Source organism: Hippocampus bargibanti, linkage group LG05 (genome assembly GCF_051943395.1).
Source record: "Hippocampus bargibanti isolate YZ-2025 linkage group LG05, ASM5194339v1, whole genome shotgun sequence".
Lineage (NCBI taxonomy): Eukaryota > Metazoa > Chordata > Actinopteri > Syngnathiformes > Syngnathidae > Hippocampus > Hippocampus bargibanti.
The window spans coordinates 10032274-10049577 of NC_142738.1; the positions used below are offsets into that span (position 1 = coordinate 10032274).

Here is a 17304-nt window from a genome sequence, read left to right on the forward strand (position 1 = left end):
CGTTTGCGTCCCTCTTCACGATAATGGCAACGCACAGCGTCATCTCCAGAGCGGATCTCATTTGTCCTCGGTGTACGGACATCTACTGCTTCCCCGTTCTCCTCCAGTGCGGACACAACGTTTGCAAAGTTTGTCTGCAGCAGTTCTGGAAATGGAAAGGATGTCAAGAGTGTCCGGTGTGTCAGGTGGTGTCCGTTCCCAAACGACCACCCATCAATTTGGCGCTGAAGATTGCAGCGGACCAGTATCAAGTGGAGAAGATGAGTCGAGACCGTTGCCGCTTTCACGAGGAGAAGCTCAGCGTTTATTGTCAGAAGGACGAGGAGCCCATTTGCCTGGTGTGCCAAATGTCCAAAAGGCACAAAATTCACGAGTGCTGCCCGCTGGATGAGGCTGCCAATCAGAAGAAGGTACAACATTGAAATTCCATCACTCTCATCATGCTGCTCACAAAAAGTTCAGGATGAAAAATGGACCAAAATAACTAAAATGCAGTATTGGTGATGCCGTTCCCATTTTTTTCCGTTATCAGCTCAAGAACTATTAATCAACTTTACCTCACGATTGGCAGGATTTAAACAGCGCGATTTCTCTCGAGCTCTTGTCGCAGTGTCATCCGCATGTTGAAACAGATGCAGATGAACTGGAAGGGTCACAGAAAGGGATGAAAGTGAACAATTCAGACACCAAATCAGAACAGAACAAAGCGCGCTTAGCGCAGAAATTGATACCAAAAACGGATTTGAAAGCAAAGAGAAAAACAACAGACTGAATGGATCCGCCCTGATATGAATTTTTGCTTTATGATAAGTTCAGCAAAAAAAAAAAAAAAAAAAAATGCCCGAAAAGGGTTGGACGTGTGTTCAAAAATTTAGATATGGTCATTAAATTTAACTCGGGAATGTTCGAGGGCATTTTACTTTCACCCTGATAGACAGTCAGGAAGTAGTCTTTTGTAGAATGTGGGGCTATCTTCCAAAATCTATCAAATATTTCGCATATCAATGATGTACGCGTGAAGTCACCAAACAAGTGATTTTTAGTGATACATTTTTTTTCTGTCAAAACAATCAGTTAATCGATGAATAGGTTTCTTCAGCCATCATCTGTACTTCTTTGAAGGTGTCGGACGTTTCGCTTCCCATCCAAGAGGCTTCGTCAGCGAACTAAAATTTTGCTGGTAGCTCTGGCCCTCTATATATATGTCCCTACTAACCAGAGGTGGCGGTGCCAGACCTCTGCTATGATAGGTCGCTGCTCTAAGGTTGGGGGGAGCAGTGGACTACTCCCCAAAGGTAATCAGATTACTTCTTTTGTCCTGACTGATTACTTCTATTGTCCTGACTGATTATGGTTTATGACAGGCCTGATTGCCCCATTCACTCTGGTATCTCCTCATCAGCATGACTAAGCCTATGTGGTGACGATCTAAGAAGTCTGTTGTAAGCACGATCCAAATGAAATCTCAGACCACCATGGCGATTTAGTGAATGGTTTTGCTGTTTTATAAAAATAGCTTCTTTTACTTCCCTTTAAAACCATCTATTTTCTTTCGCTAAGATTTTGACCTCACGGTCGTCAAATGAGAGGTTGCTAGCTTTTAGGTGCATATGTACTGCCGATTGAGGCCCACTGGTATTATCCCTGTGATATTGATAAAGTCTTTTTTTGAGAATTTGTTTAATCTCCCCCAATGTATTGCTCTTTACAATCTTCATTTTTACAATGTATCGAATAAAATACATTACTTTGTTTTTCATTTGGCAGCCTATCTTTGGATGCACGAATTTTTGTCTTAAAGTGTTTATCAGTTTGAAGTAAGTAGTAATTTTGTGTTGCCAAAGGAACCGCTTCAATGTAAGGTACTGCTATTCCTCTCCATTTAGTAATTAAAGGATTTTTGGTTTCATTCCCTATTATTTCCTTTTGACACTGGACGGTAGGGATATATATATAGGGCCAGGGCTACCAGCAAAATTTTAGTTAGCTGACGAAGCCTCTTGGATGAGAAGCGAAAGATCGACACCTTGAAAGAAGTACAGATGACGGCTGAAGAAACCTTTTCATCGATGGACCACTCCTGTACGACTGAGAGTTTACACAGACAACGAATCAGTTATTTCGGCAAACCCTATTTTGACATTTTAAAACATTTTGAGACCGACTGTAAGCCAAATATCTTCCATTTTTTGTGAGTATAACATTTAAGAGGAAACTCAGATTCAGAATATTTTTTTTCTTGGCCAAGTATGTAGAAGACACAAAGAATTTGTCTCCGGTAGCATTCTGCACTAGTATCATGGCTAGGGAGAAGAAGCTGTTTAAATGTCTGCTGGATTCTGTGCGCATGGATCGGTAGCGCCTGCCTGAGGGGAGTAGCTAGAAAAGGTGATGGGCAGGGTGCGGAGGGTTAAGTGGGATTTCCCAAGGTTGACAATTCCATGTTTTTGTGTACATATTAGAAAGACATTTCAGACAGACTGGAGTCTCTGAAGAAGAAGCTGCAGACTCTCAACAAGACGAGAGATAACTGGGAAAGAACACGGACATTTATACAGGTTTTGTTTACAACACACACACATACACACAGACTTCATTGTTCCCGGTTTGACTAAGAGGCTGCGGTCACATTACAGAGACAAGCGGAGGAAAATAACAAAACCATCAGGGAGGAGTTCCAGAAGTTGCACACGTTCCTTTTCGAAGAGGAAGACTCCAGACTTCAGGCTCTCGCGCAGGAAGTACAAGTGAAGGTCAAAGTGATGACCTTCAAGCTAGAGTGCATTGAGAAGCAGATGAAGAGCCTGGCGTCGGTGATCATGGACACAGAGAGAAGACTCATCGGAGATGATTTATCTTTTTTGGTGGTAGGCATAAACACAATGGATTTTTCTTCTTTGAAAGTCTTTGTGACTTTTAAATGTCTCATTTTTACTCCACAGGACTACAAAGACACCAAGAAGAAGTGAGTGTGTGCAAATGCCCAGGATGTGTGACACAGTTCATGAGATGTTGATGATGGATCTAAAAAAATAATTTAATGTAATTGTATTTTACTGTGTTTTATTTTCGTTTAGTTTATTTTATTGTATTTTAGTTTACTTTAATTTAAATGTATTTAATGTTACTTAATTAAATTGTATTTTATTTTATTTCATTTTATATTATTTTATTTTATATTATTTTATTTTACTTTAATTATATTTAATTTAAATGTACTTAATGATACTTAATTTAATTTAATTGTATTTTATTTAATTTAGTTTTATTGTATTTGTTTATTTTATTTTCTATTAGTTTATGTTAGTGTATTTTATAGTATTTTTTTATCTTAGTTTAGTTTATTGTATTTTATTTCATTTTACTTTAATTGTATTTAATTTACATGTACTTAATGTTATTTCATTTAATTGTATTAAATTTAATTTAAATTAATTTAATTTAATTTTAGTTAATTTTAATGTATTTTAATGTATTTTTGGAATGGATTTTACTTTAATTGTATTTAATGATCCTAAATGTAATTGTATTGTATTTCTCAGGCTCAAATGCAATATCAGGGAACCGGAAATAATCAGAGACATCCTTATCAACTGTGCCGCACATCAGACCTCACTGAAATTTCACGTGTGGAAGAAAATGGAGCACCTCGTTCAATATGGTGAGTTCTCAAAGAAAGGATTTTTTTTAATCATCAGGATGTCAAATGATAAGGGTGTTTAAAGGACAACAGACACCATTTTTTTGTTTCCTAACTGAAATTAAAAAAACCTTTTATAGCATCTAAAATACCCAAAACACGCAGGTTGATATTTTTAGTCAAATGCAGTGACGTGCAGTCAGTGGAGGCAGGTGAGGCAGTGCCTCACCTGTCATCATGGAAAGCTGTCATGGAAATATCAAATGAAAAAATAAATTAAACACTTAGATGTATTTAGTGATTTGTACTTTAAAGTTCTTGTCCATTTAACTTCACCGTTTTAGGATTTTTTTTCAAAATCGCTGAATTTTCACATTTATCGTTAAAGTAGAGACGAGACGTGACGTCATCGATGACGTCAGTGCCTCACCAGCCATGAACCTCACCGCACGTCACTGGTCAAATGAATCACACCAATAAAAATGACTTAACGTGTGCCAAAACTACTTCAAAATGACCTCAGAAAGTTTCAGTTTCAGAAGGTCCCGCCCCTTTTTTCGTGACATCACGCCAGGACGTCTTGCCTTGCTCCAGAATCAAAACAATGGCTTCAGATTCGGAGAAGATGCTCTCTTGTTACTCATCCACTTATGAATATGACTCAAATAGTTCTGAAGAGGAAAGCATAAATGTTTGCAATCGATCAAAGAAGTCCTTCCGTGTCATTTTGAGGCGTCTGGACTCCAATGTAGCGTCCCAGAAAATGCACAAGATGGCGCCCAAGCTCCATTGGAAATGGGCTGATTTGTCTGCTGGGAATTTGTGTCAACTCGTATCAAATAGTAATCTTGATGCAACACACAATGATTCACCATCGCGTTATTTATGTGTTTTCCTGCTAATTTTGCCATCGACACGGATCAACACTGAATTTTCAGACCAAACAAAGTACCCAAAATGCATTGTGTGTCGCTTTCTCGGTCAGGGGCGTTCCACACGTGACGTCACGTCAGGCATTGTCATCAACTCGAAAACAAGACTTCCTGAATATTCAGCGCGAGTCTTAAAACGTAAAATATAGCTATATGCGGTGGAATCTTTGTAAAATATGCTCAGTAGAAGTCATTTCAAGTAATTTTACATGGACACAACTTGTCTGCAGGCCATCAGTGCTGGGAGCACAGGTTCAATTCCCACTTGGAAACCGTGTTAAGTTTGGATTGAATGCTTGTTTGTCTCGATATCTGCCCTGTGAGTGACCAGTACAGGCTAAATCAACCATGATTCTGCACCCCTTGACCTTGATTGAACAGGTGGATGGATATTTACCTGGGTGGTCAACAACAAACTGCCACAGTCGGCAAATGGTGACAGTCAAGTACAGGATGACCTAAAAAGATGCGTAGTCATGAAAATTTCTATTGTGGCTTTGATTAAAAAGCTATTTATTTCAAATGACAACCACACATTATTCAGTTATTATATGGAAGGCTATTCACCAGAGTTTCAGCTATTTCTGTCAATTTTTAGTGTGTAAAAGTGATTGACAACTTTGTCAGACGAGTACAGGTTCTTTTTGAGACACCCTGTATGAATGAATTCATGCATTTTTCTTACCCATTGAAAATCTTCTCTTCATAATCTTCCAGTTCCGATCACGTTGGATCCCAACACGGCTCAGGCTAATTTGGAGCTTTCTGAGGAGTTAAGCTGCGTGCAGTACAGCAGTCAGCGGATCCTCCCGGACAATCCGGAACGCTGCACGGGAGGAGTGTGCGTACTCGGGGCGGGCGGCTTCGTGTCCGGGAAACACAGCTGGACGGTGGACGTGAGCCGGGGTAAAGACTGGTACATCGGGGTGGTCCGGGAGTCCATCCAAAGGAAGGGGGCCATGTCCCTCAAGCCATCCGACGGGGTGTGGATCATTGGAGGGGTGATAGGGGGCGTCCTGTGGGCTCACACTTCACCTCGCACACGACTGGAATGGAAACAGCAACCAGATAGGATTACGGTGGAGCTGGACTACGACAAGGGCAGGGTGGCGTTCGTGAACGCTGCAGATTCAAAAACTATTTTCGTATTTAAAGACAAGTTCACCGAGAGGATCTTCCCTTACTTTTCTCCTGGGATTCATGATGAGGGCAGCGGCTCCTTCCCCCTCACCATCTGCTCTCAGTCCATCACGTGGGCCATCGCAGACAAGTGAAGACCGTGTCCGTGCATTCATCCAGTTATTCCTCCATCATCATACCTAAAGCCCGGGGGTCAGACCTAGGCTCACCATATCACTTTACGTGGCCCGCAAAAGCAAGTCAAACATGTCAACTTGATGATGATGCTAGCTCGAATCCGTACCAAAAATAAAATTGTAACAAATTACATGATGGACGTCTGATTTCTATTGTCGTTCAACATTCGCACATGATCACCGTGCTGAATGTGACAATGCAAGTTTCTCTGTCGAAGGAGAAAAAAACGTCTCAACATTGTCAGACATTCCTTCAGTCACTCCAGCTATCACATTGCTGTAAATCATGCCAGACTTGTTCCTTCTTCATTATCTATTGTCAGGCTTGTTTTTTTCACCTTGTCTTGAGATACCAGTAATTGAGTCCCTCTGTGGAAACCAATAAAATACACACAGTTTTAGAACATATGTCCACATTTGTGAATTTTACTATCATTGTATTATGACGCCTTCAAGGCCCAGTCTATTGTCTTCCCTCTTTTACTACAAGGCCACGTTGTTGTAAAATGTGGCATGGCATCGTCCTCCTGAAGCGATCAGGGAAGATACTGCAAATAAGTTGCTCGGGTAACAGCATAACCCGCTTAAAATGTCTACGTACAGTATTTTCCAGCATCAACGGTGTCTTTATAGACGTTCAAGTTACCTGGGGCGAACATATTTCATGCAACCAGCGATGGGCTGGGGCTAGAAACCAGCCCTGGAAGTTTTACTGGCAAGGACAAGCCGAACTTGTCGAAGTGGGCGTTAAGTGCGTGAGCACATACTTAATGTTTAAAGACACGTGTTGCTACTAAAATTACACTTGAAGACAGACAGACAGACAGACGGGTCCAATGGACGGTTACACGCAAGTTGAAATATACAACCCTGTTTCATTGTAGCAGTGATTTTCAACCACTGTGCAGCGGCACACTAGTGTGCCGTAAGAGATTGTCAGGTGTGCCGCGAGAAACTATCCAATGCCCCCTTTTTCAAATTACATTTTTAAACATTTTCTGACAATATTATTTCATTGTCCTGTGTCCGTGCTGAAAAGACTGGGAGGGTAATTTCATATTCGTCCGTGTGGCAACACGCCACTGATTGCCTCTTTCCTGCGAGATGGTTCGTGGTGTGCAGCAAAAAAAAATTCCGATGTAAAAACGTGCCCTGGTTCAAAAAAAGTTGAAAAACACTGCATTATAGGATGATTGGAGGAAAACGATTTCTTACAGGCCTTTTATTTTGAAAAACACAACAGCGGAAGCGACCAAGGGAGTTGTGTTGACATGACATTGGCACGTTGTCAATCAAGCTCCTCACTACAAGCTATCTGTGATAATTTTTTTCCACCCAAAAGTTGTTTATTCGTTAGCTACCCGGATAAACTCCCCAGTCAGCACGACTTGAACGCAGAGCCGGAAATGTTCTCTACGGCTTTTGTTCATCACGCGAACCCACATAGCTGACCGAGACACCATTTTTTTCGTCCACCGTAAAATTCATAGTTTGCTTTTTATTTGGAAATGAGAATAACGTTATTGGTGTTAGTTGTCGTGGTTTGTTCTTGTTTCTCCTCATTGGTCAGTGGAACACTCTCGAAAACTGATTTGAAGAAAGCTCAGAAAGCTGAGCGTGAACATGAGGTGAGCGACGCGCTTACTTTGATATCACTTACCTTTATCGCCGACGTAAGACAAATGTATACGCAGTCATATTTGCGACTTCAGTAAAGTTATCGTGGATTTTTGATGAAAAGCACATCGAAGCCATAAAACACGTCGTACACGAATCTATACCCTGCCAACATTCCACGGGTCTCGCAATGACAATGTTTTTTTTTTTTTTTTTGGGGGGGGGGGGGGGGGATATGTTGTGCAGCTATAGTTTTAATTCCTATCAAGTATATTGAAATGATACATTATGTACGCAAAACAAAGACCTTTGTGTATATCCATAAGCATGTAAAATCAAATATGGAAGGAATTTATTTTTAAGAGTAATATAACATGAGTGCTAAATGTACGACAGAGGATTAGGGCCATTTAAGGAAAAAATATAAGGTTGGCAGAATTCTGACTTTAAAGAACAACCGACATCACTTTTTTGTTTCCTAACTGACATCACAAAAACGTTTATATATGCATATATAATACCCTAAACACCCAGTATGATATTTTTAATGAAATGCAAAACACCAATAAAAATGACTTAGTGTCTAAAAAGTACTTCAATTTGAAACCGGAAGTGGCCAGTTTCAGAAGGTCCGCCCCCATGTTCGTGGTGTCATGGCAAGACGTTTTGCCTTGCTCGAGAATCAAAACAATGGCTTCAGATTCGGAGAAGATACTTTCTTGTTACTCATCCAGTTATGAATATGACTCAAATACAGTAAAGTCTCGTTATATCGATATCGGATATAATAGTTCTGAAGAAGAAAGCATACATGTTTGCAATCGATTAAATAATTTATTCTGTGTCATTTTGAGGCATCAGGGGTGGGAAATGTCGCGCCCAAAAAAGGCAGAAAATGGCGACAAAGCCGTGTAAGGAATTAATCAGCCCGTTTCCACAGGCTGATTAATTCCTTACATGGAGCTTTTTCGCCCTCTTTTGCCTCTTTTTGGTCCTATACAACGTTTTCAGACCAAAGTACAGCAAAATGCATTGACGTGATGGAAGGACTGCTACAATGTGTCCTTTTTTTCGGTCAGGGGCGTTCCTTCAGTGACGTAGGGTGAGGACTCGTCACCAACTCAAAAACAAGACTTCCGGAATATTCAGCGTGAGTCTTAAAACATAAAATATAGCTATATGCGGTGGAATCTTTGTAAAATACGCTCAGTAGAAGTCATTTGAAGCCATTTTACAACTTGTCCGGAGACGTCGGTTGTCCTATATGAGTGATTATGATGTGATGAGTGAATATGAGTGACTTTAAAGTCAGAGTTCTGAGAATAAAGTCAGAATTCTCCCTTTAAAGGACAACGGCATATGGCTATATTTTACGTTTTAAGACTCACGTTGAATATTCAGGAAGTCTTGTTTTCGAGTTGATGACGATGCCTGACGTGACGTCATGTCTGGAACGCCCCTGACCGAGAAAGCAACACAATGCATTTTGGGCACTTTGTTTGGTCTGAAAACATCATGTTGATGGCAAAATGAGAAGGAAAACATAAATAACGCGATGGTGAATTGTTGTGTGTTGTACCAAGACTACTATTTGATACAAGTTGGGACTTCTTTGATCGATTGCAAACATTTATGCTTTCCTCTTCAGACCTACAGTAAAGTCTCGTTATATCGATATTCAAGGGAGTCCGAAAAAATATCGATATAACCGGGACTATCGATATATCCAACCCTGTTTGCATGTAATTTTCCCCGTGCGTGCATAGAAATAGCATCGATATAACCGGGACTATCGATATATCCGATATCGATATAACGAGACTTTACTGTATTTGAGTCATATTCATAACTGGATGAGTAACAAGAAAGCATCTTCTCCGAATCTGAAGCCATTGTTTTGATTCTAGAGCAAGGCAAGACGTCTTGCCGTGACACCACAAACATGGGGGCGGGACCTTTTGAAACTGGCAACTTCCGGTTTCAAATTGAAGTACTTTTTAGACACTTGAAGTCATTTTTATTGGTGTTTTGCATTTGACTAAAAATATCAGCCTGTGTGTTTTGGGTATTTTATATGCTATAAAACGTTTTTCTAATGTCAGTTAGGAAACAGAAATGGTGTTGGTTGTCCTTTAAAGTCAGAATTCTGAGAATAAAGTCAGAATTTTGACTTTAATCTCAGAAATATGAGAATAAAGTCTGAATCTTGCCAACCTTATTTTTTTCTGTATAAATGACACTAAAACAGTTTTGGAATCTGCTGCGGTGTATATTTACTGTTGTAACTATTCATGTAGGTGTGACAGATTTATGAGGACGCCAGTTACTCATGTTATTCTTTTAACCATTTGCAGAAAGGTGCATTTTTGACAGTATCATTGTGTGTTTGGTGCCCAGGCATCTCCGGCATCAGAGTCGGTGTTGGAGAGAGGACTGGTGGCAAAAGCAGTTAACTGGAAGGATATTGTAAGGGAGGAGAAGAGATATTGGGCTCAGATCCAGAGGATGTTCAAAGGAGAAGTACTTGGTTATGTTACACCTGTAAGTTTCAATATCTCCACCGGTTAACGGTTAGTGAATAACACGTGTGTTTGTATTGCTTTTGTTTTAAATTGTATATGTAACTCACAAATTGAGGGTTGTAGTATCCAACACTGCATACTGAGAGATGCAATTTGCAATCGATTAAACCCATTTATGCCAAGCGTGTTCATATCAACACAGATACATTTATTTTCAAATGTATTGTTGTTTCTTGCCACATTCATTGTTGTTAATTGCATATATTTATATTGTTAATTATATACTCCGTTTGAACCCATTTGATACTCACCTTTGATTTTATTTTGATTTTTAATGAATTTGTGTTCATATAAAAAAGCGTAAATGGGTAAAAGCATGAGTCAAAACATAAATAGCTCTCAGTATAATCCCATGTAACTGAGAAAGAAATTATACACATTGTCAATCACCCTGTTAAGTCAAAATAAAGGTCTGTCTTTTAAATTGGACACAGAAACAAGTAATGCCACACTATCTAGTGTTTATCTTATAGATGCACATTCTACATTTTCAAGAAAATACACACCATCGCCAACAATCAACACAAAGTCTCAGTCTCGCTCAGAGAAGGAGAAAAAAAAAATCGGCTTCTTTCTAACATCGTTCCCTGCCTCACGCGGCAGCATTTGCCACACTTAAAAGGTCTTCTATTGTTTATCTTCACTAGTGGAATTCCCACGGCTATGACATTGCCAAGCTGTTTGGCCCCAAACTGACTTCAGTGTCTCCGGTGTGGCTCCAACTCCGCCGGCGAGGGCGTGAGCGCTTTGAGGTCACGGGGCTTCATGACCATGACACAGGTGTACTAACTCGATTTTTTTTTTAATTTAAAGTCATTCAGACTTCTTTAACGGACAACCGACATCAGTTTTTTGTTTCCTAACTGACATCAGAAAAACATTTTTATAGCATCTAAAATACCCAAAACACACAAAACACACATGATATGGGATAGGTATGATATTTTTATTCAAATGCAAAACACCAATAAAAATGACTTAAAGTGTCCAAAATCTGCAAAAAAATTGAACTGCGAATTGGGCATTTTCAGAAAGTCCCACCCCCAGTTCGTGACGTCACGCCAAGACGTGTTGCATTGCTGGAGAATCAAAACAATGGCTTCAGATTCTGAGAATATGCTTTCTGGTTACTCATCCAGTTATGAATATGATTCAAATAGTTCTGAAGGGGAAAGCATACATGTTTGCAATCGATTAAAGAATTTATTCCGTGCCATTTTGAGGCAACATTGGGGGGGGATGTATCACCCAAAAAGAAGCAGAAAATGGCGTCCAAATTCTTGTGAGGAATTAATCAGCCCGTTTCCACAAGCAGATAAATTCCTTACATGGAGCTTGGACGCCCTCTTCTGGCTCTTTCTGGTTCAACACGAGGTTTTCAGACCAAACAAGCATTGACGTGATGGAAGGACTGCTACAATGTGTCTGTTTTTCGGTCAGGCGTGTTCCTTTAGTGACGTCACGTACGGACTCGTCACCAACTCAAAAACAAGACTTCCGGAATATTCAGTGCGAGTCTTAAAACGTAAAATATAGCTATATGCGGTGGAATCTTTGTAAAATACGCTCAGTAGAAGTCATTTGAAGCCATTTTACAAATTATGGACACAACTTGTCCGGAGACGTCGGTTGTCCTTTAAGTATTTTTGTCTTTCCAGGCTGGGTCAAAGCGGTGCGCAAGTCTAACAAAAAAGTGAAGATTGGTGAGTATATGATGCTCTGTGTGTTTTTTTTCCCCGATTCTGACTCGGGGTTGTTTGTGGTCAGTGCCGAGGCTGCTGTTTGACGGCTGGTCCTATCAGGACTACCTGAGCGTGCTGACCAGCGAAGATGAGATTGAGGAGCTTGGAATTGAGCTTGTTAAGGTTGCAAAGGTAAACTTGCGCTTCAATTCACTGCAAGGAATGTCTTTTTAATTGAAGTGACCGTATTCTTTTGTCCATGTCATTTGTTTTGGTACCACAGTCTGAGGGATTTGACGGTTTCACTTTGGAGCTGTGGAGCCAATTGGCAGGCAATAAAAGAAAGTGAGGTTTTTTTTCTCTCAATGGTCAAATATCTGCAGGGACTTTTGAACTTTAAATAGCAGCAAACTCACCCCTGACCTGTCCGAGGATGAAACGCCGTCTGTGTGCGTCCAACAGGGAACTGGTGCACTTGGTAACACACACCTGTGAGTCATTGAAGGCTAATTTATTACATTGCATCCTCGTCATTCCTCCCGCCGTGACGAGGTGAGTGAAGCAGGTAAGATGAGTTATCGTGTCGGCGGTGACGATATTTACCTTGTGGGGAATTTTTCTCCTGATCAGTACTGGGCAGGCTGGCATGTTTGGCAGGGAGGAGTTTGAGCAACTGGCTCCAATGGTGGACGGCTTCAGCCTCATGACGTACGACTTCTCCAGTGGTGGCAAGTAAGGGCAAATATTCTTCACTTCACTTAAAAACAATGCTTAATGTAAAATAAATAAATAAAACATTTAGGGGTGGGGGTTCCAAGTTCAAAAGAAAAATCACAATTGCACAGATATTAATTTTAACTCAATCACTGCCATTCCCAAATTTATTCTGGAATTGAAAATATGACGTGGAGCACCAAAAACCCGAATTTGTTCGGGTTTTGGTTTTTTTCTTGAGGGGGGCCGATAAAGTGCTGGTCATACCTCTGGCAATGTTTTTCCCTTCCACGAGGGGGGCAGCATTTCCTTTTTTTCCCATCTTAGCACTTTGTTCCAGCTTCAGCTGTTGTTCAAGCGCTGTATGAACCAACATGTATTGCATTGTATTTTGGACAGCCGCCCCCATTTCAAGCTCAGATAACTCTAGACCTTAGAAATTAACTCTTTTTTTTCTGATGAAAGAAGAGAGTCTAAGGTTTCTTCACGCTGCGTTGAATATTTATGTAGTCCTAAAACTCAATATTCTGTGGGTCCTGGAATTTGTTTGGGTTTTGTTTTTTTCTTGATTGTGTGCCAATAAAGCGCTGGCCTTGGCTTCTGGCAATGCTTTTTTACATTCCACAAGGGGCAGCATTTCCTTTCTTTCCATGTTAGCGCTTTGGTCCAGCTTCAGCTGTTGTTTAAGTGCTATATAAACCAACACTGCATTATATTTTGGACAGCCGCCCCCATTTCAAGCTCAGATAACTCCCGACCCATATAATTTAGGAATTACCTATTTTTTTTCTGATGAAAGAAGATGGTATAAGGTTTCTTGCGCTGCGTTGAATGTTTTTGTAGTCTTAAAACTCAATATTCTGTGGGTCCTGGAATTCGAGTGACAATGGCAATAACCCTGGCACTGGAGTGGACACATTTTTGCACATCGTCTGGCAGTGAAGGAGTTAAAGTTGTTATATGAGATGATGCGTGTAGTAATTTGAGGGAGGGGAAATCCATTTTGGAATAACAGTAACATAACAAAAATGTGGAAAAGTGACATCGTGGCTGCTTTCCAGATTGCACAATAAGATGGCGTCAATGTTCAGAGGCACATCCTTGCACCTGCAGTGTTATATGAAGAAAGTTGTGAAGAATGAGACGCGCTGAATGTTTTCAGGCCAGGTCCGAGTTCCCCTGTGTCTTGGGTAAATGACTGCGTCCTCCAGCTGGACCCCAAGAAGGAGTGGAGATCCAAAATTCTGCTTGGACTCAATTTGTACGGCCTCGACTTTTCAAATGAGCAAACCGAACCCGTCCTTGGGAGAAGGTGAGTATTATGATACTGCCCTACTCTTACGCATGACTGATATTTTCGTTCAATGTGTGACCTCTGACAGGTACATCGAAATTTTGCGGGAACACAAGCCAAAAATCCTCTGGGATGACTACAATGCTGAGCATTACTTGACCTACAAGAGGTAAAGAAATGTCTCTTTGTTTCTTCGTCATTGACCACCAACATGGTCGCTCCAAACTGATACATCGTCGCTTTCTTTCAGAAGCAACGGAGTGAAACGTGTGGTGTACTACCCATCATTGAAGGTACAACGTTATTTAAATGCACTGTGTAAAAAACCCATCTGAATGATCAATGAAATTTTAAAGGACAACTGACGCCACCGGACAAGTTGTGTCCATAATTTGTAAAATCACTTCAAATGACTTCCACTGAGCGTATTTTACAAATTTTCCACTGCATATAACTATATTTTACGTTTTAAGACTCGCGCTGAATATTCAGGAAGTCTTGTTTTTGAGCTGATGGCGATGCCTGATGTGACGTCACGTCTGGAATGCCCCTGACTGAGAAAGCGACACACAGTGCATTTTGGGTACTTTGTTTGGTCTGAAAACTTCGTGTTGATGGCGAAGTTAGAAGGAAAAAACATAAATAACGCGATGGTGAATGGTTGCGTGTTGAACCAAGACGACTATTTGACACAAATTCCCAGCAGACCAATCAACCCATTTCCAACAGAGCTTGGGCGCCATCTTGTGCATTTTCTGGGACTTTACATTGGAGTCCAGACGCCTCAAAATGAGATGGAAGGACTTCTTTCATCGATTGTGAACATTTATGCTTTCCTCTTCAGAATTATTTGAATCATTTTCATAACTGGATGAGTAACAAGAAAGCATCTTCTCCGAATCTGAAGCCATTGTTTTGATTCTCGAGCAAGGCAAGATGTCCTGGCGTGACGTCACGAACAAGGGGACGGGACCTTCCGAAACTTTCTGAGGTCATTTTGAAGTAGTTTTTGGACACTTTAAGTCATTTTTATTGGTGTTTTGCATTTGACTAAAAATATCAGCCTGCGTGTTTTGGGTATTTTAGATGCTATGAAACGTTTTTCTTATGTCGGTTAGGAAACAAAAAAATGGTACCGGTTGTCCTTTAAATGATGAACAATATCATGACAAATCATGTTTAGGATTTATGTTGAATTTTTTTTGCCTTTCCAGTCAGTGCACATGAGGATTGCTGCAGCTGAAAAACTGGGTACTGGCATCTCCTTATGGGAGCTTGGACAGGGGTTGGACTACTTTTATGACCTCATTTGAGTATCAGCACACAGATAATACACATTTTTCACGAAAGAGTTAATTTGCTGCTTAGGTCTGGTTGGTTTGAAAGTGACATGAACTCCTCCATTGAGCCACTGAAGGCTTCATTTTTGATTATGACGAATACAAGGTACATTTGGTCTGTTTTCTGTGTCATTCATGCAAATAAATCAAGTTGTGAAGTTTAGTTGTACATTTTTTTTGTCAGGAAGGCCATTTTTGTTTAGCGCAGGGGTCGGGAACCTATGGCTCTTTTGATGATTGCATATGGCTCGCCGATAAAACTAAATACATATGCTTTTTCGCCGTTCATTTCCTGTTGGGGCTGCAGTTGGCGTTTGCCTGGATTTTTACCAATCACGAGGAATGGAAAACCATTCATGTTAACGGTGAGTGCTATCACAAAGTTATTTTAAATAATACATTCTGACCTTTTATTGAAAAGTGGCCGCACGTGCGTGCGTGTTTGCGTCCGCGTGTGTGTGTGCATCTCACTGAAAAACATTTCTAAATATTTTACTCCTATGGCTCTCTTAGTCAAAAAGGTTCCCGACCCCTGCTTTAGCGGGACAAATCAAGCCATGTGTATTCAAAACAAATAATACAATAACATTTCCTGCAAATACATTTTGAAAGTGTTGACAGGTGCAATATACATTTTCAAAATAAGACCTTGACGAATGAAATTATTTCATACTCAAGTGTATTGAAAGTTCAAACGTTTTTACAGCTAATCTTACTTGGCACCAGACAGCAGAATTAAATTGTTGACAGCAAGCCAGGTGGACTGCGTGTTTTGTCCAGTTATCAGGTGTCTGTCCGTGACAACGTGCACAGCATCCTCTTGGCTTGCTGCAAAATGAAGTTGAAAAGATATTCTCGAATCAGTTTTTAAAAAATTCGTTCCAGACATCAGCCATTATGAAGGTGCACTCACCGGTGTATGAGCCACCGCTGTCCTTCACAAAATCTTCCACGATTAAAGGCAGGTTGGCAAAGTCTGGGCTTCGCACAAGTTCAAACACTGATGGCTTCAGGAAAAGCACATAAATATTAACAGTCAGAATTAATGGCGACGAGTTTCAAAATCAGTTAGCCATAGATGGAAATTTCAAACATTTAGATTGAACACACCCCAGTCAAACTATAGCCATTGAAGATCCATCTGTTTCCCTCTGTGGCGCAACACAGCGCTGATACCCCCTGTCCGACTGCACACACGGGCTCTGCGTGCAAAGACTCATTAGTGCGCACACCTAAAGGACAACCGACACCACTTTTTCGTTTCCTAACTGACCTCAGAAAAACGTTTTATAGCATCTAAAATACCCAAAACACGCAGTATGATATTTTTAGTCAAATGCAAAACACCAATAAAAATGACTTGTGTTCAAAAACTACTTCAAATTGAACCCGGAAGTAATAATAATACATTTCATTTATAAGCGCCTTTCAAAAGTCTCAAAAGAACACTTTACAGTCACATAATGGCCAGTTTCAGAAGGTCCCGCCTCCTTGTTCGTGACCTCACGCCAAGACGTCTTGCCTTGCTCGAGAATCAAAACAATGGCTTCAGATTCGGAAAATATGCTTTCTTGTTACTCATCCAGTTATGAATATGATTCAAATAGTTCTGAAGAGGAAAGCATACATGTTTGCAATCGATTAAAGAATTTATTCCGGTCATTTTGATGCTTCTGGAGAGAAATGTAGTGAACAATTCTTTAGTACTCACAGTACCCAAAAAAGGCAGAATATGGCGACAAAATTGTCTGCTTGGAAGTTTTGTCAGCGAATATCAAATAGTAGTCTTGGTGCAACACACGACAATTCACCATCAGGTTATTTATGTGTTTTCCTTCTATTTTCGCCATCAACACGGATCAACACTAAGTTTTGAGAAAAAACAAAGTATATGAGATGAAAGGACTGTTGCAATGTGTCCTTTCTCGGTCAGGGGCGTTCCTTCAGTGACATGATGTGAGGACTCGTCACCAACTCAAAAACAAGACTTACGGAATATTCAGCGAGAGTCTTAAAAAGTAAAATACAGTAGCATATAACTATATTTTACGTTTTAAGACTCGCGCTGAATATTCAGGAAGTCTTGTTTTTGAGCTGATGGCGATGCCTGACGTGACGTCACGTCTGGAATGCCCCTGACTGAGAAAGCGACACACAGTGCATTTTGGGTACTTTGTTTGGTCTGAA

At 40.4% G+C, this 17304-nt stretch overlaps 2 protein-coding genes and 3 long non-coding RNA genes across 6 annotated transcripts; 2 read left to right on the top strand and 3 right to left on the bottom strand.

Moving 5' to 3' along the window:
* The first annotated feature begins 2 nt into the window (after positions 1-2).
* On the top strand, positions 3-7043 carry LOC148897846 (zinc-binding protein A33-like). The gene is made up of 6 exons (XM_088996336.1): positions 3-410; positions 2463-2558; positions 2637-2867; positions 2943-2965; positions 3543-3661; positions 5290-7043. Exons 1-6 carry the CDS (start codon positions 24-26, stop codon positions 5844-5846), a joined length of 1413 nt encoding a protein of 470 aa, XP_088852462.1. The 5' UTR covers positions 3-23; the 3' UTR covers positions 5847-7043.
* LOC148897847 (uncharacterized) lies at positions 254-5396 on the bottom strand. Its single transcript, XR_016114970.1, has 4 exons — positions 5258-5396; positions 4970-5030; positions 558-643; positions 254-393 (listed from the first exon to the last, which is right to left on the bottom strand). It is a non-coding gene; the product is annotated as an uncharacterized LOC148897847 (long non-coding RNA).
* Positions 5497-7692, bottom strand: LOC148897848 (uncharacterized). Its single transcript, XR_016114971.1, has 3 exons — positions 7549-7692; positions 5757-5891; positions 5497-5618 (listed from the first exon to the last, which is right to left on the bottom strand). It is a non-coding gene; the product is annotated as an uncharacterized LOC148897848 (long non-coding RNA).
* Positions 7201-15280, top strand: chid1 (chitinase domain containing 1). 2 transcript variants are annotated; one of them, XM_088996338.1, is made up of 12 exons: positions 7201-7516; positions 9903-10046; positions 10735-10867; positions 11746-11790; positions 11855-11961; positions 12053-12114; positions 12232-12321; positions 12400-12501; positions 13646-13795; positions 13866-13946; positions 14031-14070; positions 14992-15280. In XM_088996338.1, the coding sequence occupies exons 1-12, from the start codon at positions 7397-7399 to the stop codon at positions 15088-15090; spliced, it is 1173 nt and encodes a 390-aa protein (XP_088852464.1). In that variant the 5' UTR covers positions 7201-7396; the 3' UTR covers positions 15091-15280. The 2 variants fall into 2 exon arrangements, with proteins under 2 accessions (XP_088852464.1, XP_088852463.1); XM_088996337.1 differs by having other exon boundaries at positions 7204-7516; positions 14028-14070.
* Positions 15281-15779: 499 nt separating this feature from the next.
* On the bottom strand, positions 15780-17026 carry LOC148897850 (uncharacterized). The gene is made up of 3 exons (XR_016114969.1): positions 16228-17026; positions 16031-16124; positions 15780-15945 (listed from the first exon to the last, which is right to left on the bottom strand). It is a non-coding gene; the product is annotated as an uncharacterized LOC148897850 (long non-coding RNA).
* Positions 17027-17304: the final 278 nt, after the last annotated feature.

What these genes read in the sequence shown, in the direction of transcription:
- LOC148897846 (XM_088996336.1), top strand. Translation starts at nt 24, where the DNA reads ATGGCAACGCACAGCGTCATCTCCAGAGCGGATCTCATTTGTCCTCGG. An exon ending in GAACACGGACATTTATACAG is followed by an intron (nt 2,559 to 2,636) that starts GTTTTGTTTACA and finishes GTCACATTACAG; the next exon opens with AGACAAGCGGAGGAAAATAA. An exon ending in GGAGCACCTCGTTCAATATG is followed by an intron (nt 3,662 to 5,289) that starts GTGAGTTCTCAA and finishes ATAATCTTCCAG; the next exon opens with TTCCGATCACGTTGGATCCC.
- chid1 (XM_088996337.1), top strand. Translation starts at nt 7,397, where the DNA reads ATGAGAATAACGTTATTGGTGTTAGTTGTCGTGGTTTGTTCTTGTTTC. An exon ending in GACTTCTCCAGTGGTGGCAA is followed by an intron (nt 12,502 to 13,645) that starts GTAAGGGCAAAT and finishes GAATGTTTTCAG; the next exon opens with GCCAGGTCCGAGTTCCCCTG. An exon ending in GAACCCGTCCTTGGGAGAAG is followed by an intron (nt 13,796 to 13,865) that starts GTGAGTATTATG and finishes GACCTCTGACAG; the next exon opens with GTACATCGAAATTTTGCGGG.